The sequence below is a fragment of the Agrilus planipennis genome, unplaced genomic scaffold, assembly GCF_000699045.2.
Source record: "Agrilus planipennis isolate EAB-ADULT unplaced genomic scaffold, Apla_2.0 scaffold38, whole genome shotgun sequence".
NCBI lineage: Eukaryota > Metazoa > Arthropoda > Insecta > Coleoptera > Buprestidae > Agrilus > Agrilus planipennis.
In genome coordinates, this window is record NW_020438882.1 from 1049542 (window position 1) to 1058698 (window position 9157).

Consider the following 9157-nt stretch of genomic DNA (forward strand, 5'->3'; position numbering starts at 1 on the left):
TAAATGTGATTTGTTTTCTTTCTCTTACAGGTATTTTCTTTTTACTCTGTACTGTTAATTAATTTCCTCGTTTTGTAATTAAATATGTTATATATAATATGTATTAAACTATTACTTGAAATAAATATGTTGTAATTAGTGTAATTAATAAATATATGGGTCTAATTAATATATTTTAATTTTATTTGCTGTTTTATTGAATAATCTCTAATACAGAAGGAATTTATCGAAAACTTTTCAGCAAAAGTTAAATTTTAATTTATATACATAAAAAGACAATTCAAGCAATAAATTTCTACTATTTTGCCAAAAAAAAAGTTAACCAGAGCGTATTTAGATCATTTATTGAATAGTCTTTGATATTAAATGTGATTTATTGATGAATTATGCAAAAATTTTCAACAAAAGTTCGATTTGGGTTCATGTATGTGGGAGGATTTTAACCGAAAAAACGTAAAAAATAACAAGTAGTTATTTCTTGGCAAAAATAAAGCAAGCGGGAGCTCTTTATATCATTTGTTAGTTTATCTATATCATCAGTTATCATTTATCAATGAATTAAGCAAAAATATTTGGCAGAAGTTCGATTTTGGTTCCCAGTCAATCGACAGGTAGCTATACATGGGTTTTTTTTGGGAACTAAAATCGAACAATAGGACAAATTTTTCGCTAATTCATCAGTAAATGACAACTGATATGGATAATTAATGAATAAGTGATAAGAACTAGCTGCGGCTTGCTTCATTTTTGTTAAAAAATGACTATTTATGGTGTTTTTTACGTTTTTTCGTTCAAGGTTGACCCACGTTTAGGAACGAAAATCGAACGAATCGTTCTGAAAATCGAGTTGAAAAATTTTGCTTAACTGCTCGATTCGTTCGATTTTAGTTCATATACGTGGGTCGATTTTAGACGAAAAAACATAAAAACAGAATACATAACCATTTTTTTACAAAAATAAAGCATGCCACAGCTAGTTGTTATCATTTATTAATTAATTATCTATATCAGATAACATTTACTGGTGAATTAGCAAAAATTTTGTCCTAATGTTCGATTTTAGTTCCCAAAAATAACCCATGTATAGCTACCTGTCGATCGTTTTTGGGAACTGAAATCGAACTTCTGCAAATTATATTTGCTATATTCAACGATAAATGATAACTGATGATGTAGATTAACCAATAATTGATATAAAGAGCTGCCGCTTTCTTCATTTTTGCCAAAGAATTATTATTTATGGAGTTTTTCACGTTTTTTCGGTTAAAATCCACCCACGTATATGAACTAAAATCGAACTTTTGTTGAAAATTTTTGCTTAATTCATCAATAAATGATATTTGATATAATAAATTAAGCAAAAAATCTTTGTAGAAGTACGATTTTTATTACTATATATGGGTAGATTTTAACCGAAAAAAATGCAAAAAATTCAATAAAATTTGATGATTTGGCAAAAATAAATCAAACTAAAGCGTATGTAGATCATTTATTAAGTTAACTTTAATATTAGATGTGATTTATTGATGAATTAAACAATCCAAAGTATTAAATTTTAGTGAAGGCGGTAGACACGGTAAAGTCTAATGAAACTTCGAAAATCGGAAATTTGTATTAGGAGAGCATAAGATGCTTGAGAAATCGACAATTTGCCGGGCAAATTTTATTGTTATTATTGTTGCTTAAAATTTAGTAGCTGTCTGTAATACAGTTGAAATCTGTAAATCAGATATAATATTTTTGACTATCGCCCGTAAGATGGCTCTTTAGATACGTGAAATACGAAGGATATCCTATGATTTCTTAACTGTAATATAAGAGATAATCGGAAAGTTTTAACAGAAAATATTTAATTTCTAAAAATGGTCTAATGTGTTAATTTATTGCAGTAATGGGTCAATTTTGGTTGTTGTTTATTTAAATATTATTGTCAAAAGAAATATATATTTCACTCAAAACAAATAATTTGATATGTTGGAGCTAGCAATGCGTACACCGACCTATACAAGCCAAGGGGCCTTAAATGTAGTATAGATATTGATGAATATCTAATACTTGCTAGAGGACATAACCAATAGAAGGGATGTTTATAATAATACTGGCCAGAGCAAAGTGTTTAAATACACCGAAATTAAGTCATTTTATCTGTTATTGAACCGTTTTGTTGAAGCACTTTTAAAGTAAGATTTTTGTTACCACCTGACATTAGTAAATAAATAAGGACTAAGGATATTTGAAAAACATTTTTGCATTTTATTTTTCATGGAAAAGAGGAAATCTTTAAGACATCCAGGCTGTCCGTACATCTGGTAGTTAGATTCGCTTCGAGGAGGATTTAGCTACTAAAACCCTCTACCTCAGATCGTTTTGGGGCCAATTAGAATATTGTTAAGTCGATTTTGTCGTTTTAAAAATGTTAGTTTATGACAAACTGTCTCTTCGAGATTAGTGACATTTCTTTGTTATAAATTAAAAAACAGAATAAATTATATAGACACTACATTTAGAAATCTTTAATAAATAAACCGTAAACAATATTATCAACGTACTAAATCTCAAAAAAAAATGCAAGTAAAAAAGTAAAGTGATTTCAACAAGTTTTTCACAAAAACAAACTAAAGCTAAAAGTGAACCTACATATAAAGTAAACCAATAACACTTGTATAAATAATATGAACACATTCTATATAAACCAAAAACTAAATTTCTAAAACATGTATATGTACTAAAATGTAATATATTTTGTTCAAGAATGCAAAGTTCGTAAATCAAAAGAAATTTTATAAATTTACATTTCAACAAATGTGATAATGGGGATGATATATACTTTATATGTTAATAGAGTATAAGAATTAGTTTTGAAATTTTTGCAGCTTTTAAAATTAATTGAAAATGTTAAATATAATAATGTATCTAATTGTTACAAATCAACTTATAAACAATTAGAAAATGTAATGTAATATTTACGTATGAAGTACTTAAATCGCTTGCAAAAAATTAACGTATATTTATTGATTAGATACATATTTTATTTAAAATACTAAAATTCATTATATAAATGTGTATAAAAATTAACTATTCACCATTTGGGGTGTTCATAAAAGCTCTGCGTTTATAAATAGTCAAGCACACAATGTTTTGCGTATATGTTCCATAATAATCCTTTCACTAATTGCAAAAATCACACTAATCCTACCATAAAATTCACTAACCATGATAAATCGTGTGAAAAATATGGAATGGCAGTACGTATTAAGAATAAGATACAATAATTACGATTTATAAAAAAACATTTAATGTTATTTTTTCGAGAAAGTAAAAACTTCGTTTTTTAACAAACCAATAAAGGTAACTTGCACATAAAATAAATTTATCTAAAGTAAATCACAATTAAAACCTATAATCATTAGCACCATCACCATTTGGATAGTTATGATGTAGAGATAAATCTAAAAACGAATTTTTTTAGCTAAGAAATAATAAACACATATGCAGAATTTTTCAAATAACAATAACTACAATATAATAAAAGATTACCAATTATTAACATCATTTAAAAAAATAAAAAATGTTTTTAAAAATTTGATTAAAAGCGTATAAAACAATATAAAATATTACACTTTGGCACTGAAAAATCAAATATTAATAAAAAAAATCGATGCAAAGAATGAGAATCTTAATAATAAATACATAATAAAACTCTTATCATTTTAATCTTCAAAGTTCCTTTTGTGAATATGAGTAAAGTTCCAAAGTCAATAATACATTTCTCCAAGAATAAATTATTTGTCAATTGATGTCTATTAAAATTTTAAGATTTAATTAGAATTCCACTTTTTGAAATATTAACTGAACTGAGTCAGGCACTTATTCTTAAGAATTACTTACAAATAAAATCAATCTTTAATTCAATTCCCTCTCACGGACTACTGAGTTTAAAAAACAATTAACTATATTTTTTATTTTATGCAAAAGAATAAAGGATTAGCTAATATAAGTATAACTATTAATGTAAAATGCCTTTTTACTCCTTTCATTTCCAATCGTCAGCTGTTGACTTCAGTCTATTTGTGACTGTCTAGACTTTAGATCACAATGACACTAGATAATTATCGAAAAATGCTTTCTAAGTCTCTAGAAGCAATAAATTATTATTTAGGAGTTACATAGGTACTTAAAAACGCTAAGCAATGAGTTCACACAAAAAAATTGTCTTTGTATGATATGGAATTGTTTGATTATAAAGATTGCTATTTAAAATTATTGCACCTTAATACTTAGCCTGTAAGAGGTTTCTTAAGAAGTAAATTTGACCAAAAAACTACTTAATATTGTTCTTGAAAATTAGTTTGTATAGTTTTAATGTACTGAAACGCGTATTTATGCGATACATATTAAATAAAAATGTTTATGAAGCCTACTAAAATCTTATTCTTTCGCCTTTTATGAAAGATCGCTTTAAAGTACAATTTAGTACTTTTCACTCTGGGACAATGGGTGCTTCTCCAATTCCTCCAGCAAGATTGTATACTGCTCTGGCTACTTCGGCAGTAAGTTTGTTAACTTGTTCCTGGGTGGCAGCCTCTGCATAAACCCTTACGATGTCCTCAGTTCCAGAAGATCTCACGAAAGATCTGGCTTTTTGATATTTAGATACTAATTTGTCAATTTCATCTTGAAGGCCTACAGGAGTAACACATTTCCTTTCGGCGTCAGAGGTAGATATAACGTTTCTGTCCTTTATAAAAATAAAATATGTAAATAAATCCGTGTAATAAGGAAACACAATGTTTATTTTTATATAGATATGTAAATTGATTATTATATTATGACTTTTAGTAAAGGAAACGTGATGTTCAAAAATATTTTTATTCTCAATTAATTAAATAAAGTGTTAGATATTTGTTTTTCTTACTTTTACTGTAACTTTCATAAGTTTGTTTGGTAGATCGGTGTAAGAATTTTCCCAGTCTTTTAAGTCCCATCCTCTGTCACATAATATGGTTTCAACAGCCAATAAATCAGCAATAGCATCTCCTACAGTCTCATTTATGACATCAATGAAAGCCAATAACTTTTCTACAGCATATTTTTGTTTCTCGCCAGTTCTATATTGAAAAATAAAATAGAGTAAATAAAACACAAATTAAAGGATTATCTCTTACTCTGGATCCTTAGCGACTGAACGTAGTTTATCTTTGGCATTCTTACTGAAGACAACAGTTCCATGTCCATTGGCCTCGAAATAGATACCAATATCAAACTCAAGAGCTTTGTGATGTAAGTGTTTCACACCAGTTGAGACACACGCAACAGGTACAGACTAAAATAAAATGGAAATAATTTAAAAGTATGATTGCAGAAATAAGTTGTTTCATTTTCAATCAATTTCAATTCAATTTAAAATTTATTAAAGAAGAAAAGCAGCTATTTCAATAGACATACAACATCGACACATTTTTATTGCCTATCAAAAACGTATATTTCTTTAAATCACTTACCAATTGTTTTTTAATATATTCAGTGGAGGCACCGTTGGCATATGCTGTTTGTACTAAGCCTAAATTTAAATCAACTCCACTCTTTTCCACCCATTCTTTAAGATAACTCGCTATAAGTGTTGCAATTCTATCTCCGTCAAATAAGTGAAATTTGCCATTTTCGTCGTTGAAATAGTACACAATTCTGTCTGCATCTCCATCCACAGATGCACATCTTACGTTTGGATCAATTGGTAAACCTGTTGGATATGCCTGATTGGTTTTTACATAGTCTGCTCCACACTAAAAGAGAAGTCACTTTTTTTAAAAAGAAAACAACAATTTATGAGAAAATATTTTTTAGAAAATTTTACAAAACAAGAAAACGACAGTTTGCAAAAAAAAAGGAAAGGGACAATAGCTTGAAAATATGCAGCACATCCAAACTCTTTCATAGTTTTTTTTTTATACTTAGTATAAAACAGTGACGGTTGTTCACTTATGCCACTCAGAATATTATAATTAACTAATGAACTGAATTAAAAAGAATTATGTAGATTTTTAGATTAGTTTTGTAATAGACGAATATTTTATAGGTAGAGTGTATTTTTGTTTCTAGTTCTTTCAAATGTTTTTCATTAATCATTAAATTTCTAATAAGAATTCAATATTCAATAACTGTATTTAGCAAAAAAAAAGGATTTTGAAAACTCACCAAATAATTTAGTTTACCAGTTCCAATACCTGCATCATTGTAGAGTTCAATATTCATACAATCTTTCAGCCTTTCTTGGAAGAATTTTATCTTTTTAGCACCTACTCCATTTGCACCGTCGTAAAATAATCGATTGACGTAATTCCCATTTTCACAGTTTTCGCCCCTGAGTTTCTTGAAAGCAGTCACTAGTTTCTTGTAGTACCCCTCTTCTGTGGCTGTGCCATATTCTTCATGAGAGTTTCTACAAGCTACAATATAATGTAGCTGAGGTGTTGTAACAATACCGAAGTCCACAGGCTTTCCTGACAGTGCCAAAATGCCATCCATAAGAGATTTTGCTAAACTAGGACTGCTTGGTCTACAGAAACATTTTTAACATATTTTGTTTTTTTTTTTAATTTTTTTTTCTATTGTTACCTTGTGTCTTTTCCTATATAAATAACACTTCTGTCAGTCATTGGAATGTTGAATTTATCAACTATTTCGTTTATAATTGCTTCCAGTTCATCATCCCTATAAATCAAAAATTAGCAGAATAATAAGACCACTTTAGATGCATTTATATTATAATATTTAGAACAATCTTTTTATTTTCTCTAAATGAAGACACTTACTGCACATTTGCAAACTTGGTGGCCCATTCTTCCCAACTCTGTTCCATCATCTCTCCATGTGGATCAATTAATTTCACACCATTATCACCTTCAGGGTTATGAGAGGCTGTTATCATAACACCAATTATTCCTAAAACATTAACAAATGAGTACTGCTTATTTCTTTTAATTGTTCTTTTTACCTTTCTTATATCTTGCACGAAGAACAGACAATAATCCCATTCTGTACATAACATAGCCTAAATTGGAAGCTCTGAAAAATTATAAAGCAATCAACGAAATTCCTATTTGACATGGTTTAATATAATATATTTTTCATTTTAATATTATTCACATATTTTGCTGCAGTGTTCTTAACCTCACTTTTAAGAATAAGTACAAAGAAGTATATAATTGAGCTTACTTGTCTCGAAATCCGGCTGTCCCATATTGTATATCTCTTTTAACAGTCTTGGGGTGCATTTCTCTTGCAAAAGCATATACTGTCCTGTATGAACTTGGCATTTTGGTGAGATTTATGGCAGCATATGGCACTGGTGAAAGGGTGAGGAGTGTAATAAGCATATAATAAGCTAATAAGTGGTAAAGTGGTATGGGAATGACTAATAAAAGAAACTCAGACAAGCCCATTACAATTCAATTATCTTAAATTGGCTTTCACTCTTACAATTAATTGATTCACACAAAACGTTTCGGCGTAAGGATTCCGAAAATAATTTTATTTTATATATCTACTTACCTAGGTATTTCGTCTTGTTTTTTTTTTATTGTTTTAAAGTTTTTAAAACCTATACAAGTATAACAAATTAGTTAGTGCATAATAATAGAATTTATTTCAATACGATACAAAAATAGGATGATACCAAATATTTTGCCAAATTTTCCTGAATTTTAAATACAGGTCTTAGAACTTTTCGATAGTATGCAACCAGGTGTATATCTCTGCATGCGGAGTTGCATATCTTGGAAATGTTTCTTTTCTTTAATATTCGAATCCATACGTAGAATAATTGGCAAAAAAGGCCAAACAAAATTTAAAACGTCTTGTATTTTTTTTTTCTTAATAATTTTGGATTTTCCAAAGTGATACATGCAACTATATTTCTTTATATCATGCACAATCAACATTGTTGTATTGCTGAATTTTAATTTTGTTTTCAAAATTTCTGCTGTAATAACAATACGTGTATGTTAATAATTATTTTATTTTGAGTCACAGGATTGATTGTGTATGATAAAATTATGTTATCTTTTTTTACACAACATTAAAATTCATTTCACTCATAACAACCATAATACACTTTGGGATTTTGAGCTAGATTACTAATGTTAATGACGAAATTAATTGATCAAAAGATAAAAAGATTTTTAAAATGGGGTTTAAAAATGTACCCGGTAATTTGTTACTATACTAACGCTGATACTATTCCCTGATGCCTCACTACAACTTTAATGCATTTTGGTTTTTTAGTTTGTTTAGTGGGAATTAATTTGTTAAAAATTAAAAACATTCTTAAAAGTTTACCCTGGCAATTTTTAACAACAAAATCCTTTTTATTGACGTTTCGCAACATCTTTAGTACATTTTAGGACCTTCAGCTTGATTAATACCGACTAAATTAATTTAAAAATAAAAACGCTTTATATTTGAAAGTGCACCCTGGTAATTTCTAACACAATTCTGTTTAATGATGCTTTACAACAAGTATAATAGATTTTGGTTCTTCAGCTCGTTTAATATGGAAGAAATTAATTAGCATTGCCCATACAACTGCAAATACAAGGAAATTTTGGATAAAATCATCGAGTGAGGAGGCATCGGGAACCTCTACTGCTGTAGTTACATATACATTAAAACATGACGAAAAGCATTGCTTAATTTGTTACAGTTTAACAGATTTATATTTATTTTTAAAAAATCTACAAAGCCCTTAAAATAATACATCTTTATCTATGATGTATATATATGTAAGTCTTCTATACAAATCAAAATGGACGGAGTCTATGGACGTTAAAAAACTTAATAAGCATTGCAAATAACTTACTTGAATATGCTTAGGTATATAAATGAGATTACAATTAGGTACTAATCTTTGAATGAACGAGTAACATACGATCACTTACGTGCTATTACCTATCGCATAGATAAGTAACATTAAAGGTATAATTTGTACGGTAGTGACAATTTGTTGTTTGATAAATAATTTAATAATAGTTTTTAAAAACTTTAAAAAACATTAAATCTACCACAATAAAAATAAGAGCAAGTGAATAAAGAAACGGACACTAATAAAAAAAAATTACGAGATTCTAAATTGAGTATTAACAAAATTTTATAAATACAC

At 28.1% G+C, this 9157-nt stretch overlaps 2 protein-coding genes across 3 annotated transcripts in view; both read right to left on the reverse strand.

Annotated features, from left to right (window-relative positions):
- Positions 1-3946: 3946 nt before the first annotated feature.
- Positions 3947-7723, reverse strand: LOC108732219 (phosphoacetylglucosamine mutase). Of its 2 annotated transcripts, XM_018462903.1 has the most exons (10): positions 7552-7723; positions 7216-7345; positions 6995-7065; positions 6813-6942; positions 6616-6711; positions 6196-6556; positions 5502-5783; positions 5166-5323; positions 4916-5108; positions 3947-4738 (listed from the first exon to the last, which is right to left on the reverse strand). In XM_018462903.1, exons 2-10 carry the CDS (start codon positions 7314-7316, stop codon positions 4481-4483), a joined length of 1650 nt encoding a protein of 549 aa, XP_018318405.1. In that variant the 5' UTR covers positions 7317-7345; positions 7552-7723; the 3' UTR covers positions 3947-4480. The 2 variants fall into 2 exon arrangements, with proteins under 2 accessions (XP_018318405.1, XP_018318404.1); XM_018462902.1 differs by lacking the exon at positions 7552-7723 and having other exon boundaries at positions 7216-7512.
- Positions 7724-8695: 972 nt separating this feature from the next.
- LOC108745251 (melanotransferrin) overlaps positions 8696-9157 on the reverse strand; it is a gene marked incomplete in the record, with an annotated part of 10867 nt that continues 10405 nt past the window's right edge. Inside the window, 1 exon segment of the mRNA XM_025981576.1 lies at positions 8696-9111.

Excerpts from the sequence above, each read along its gene's own strand:
- LOC108732219 (XM_018462902.1), bottom strand. The coding sequence starts at position 7,442 with ATGGGCTTGTCTGAGTTTCTTTTATTAGTCATTCCCATACCACTTTAC. Across the intron at positions 7,066-7,215 it reads ACAGCCGGATTTCGAGACAA|AGCTTCCAATTTAGGCTATG; the intron begins GTAAGCTCAATT and ends ATAATTTTTCAG. Across the intron at positions 6,712-6,812 it reads ACCAAGTTTGCAAATGTGCA|GGATGATGAACTGGAAGCAA; the intron begins GTAAGTGTCTTC and ends TTTGATTTATAG.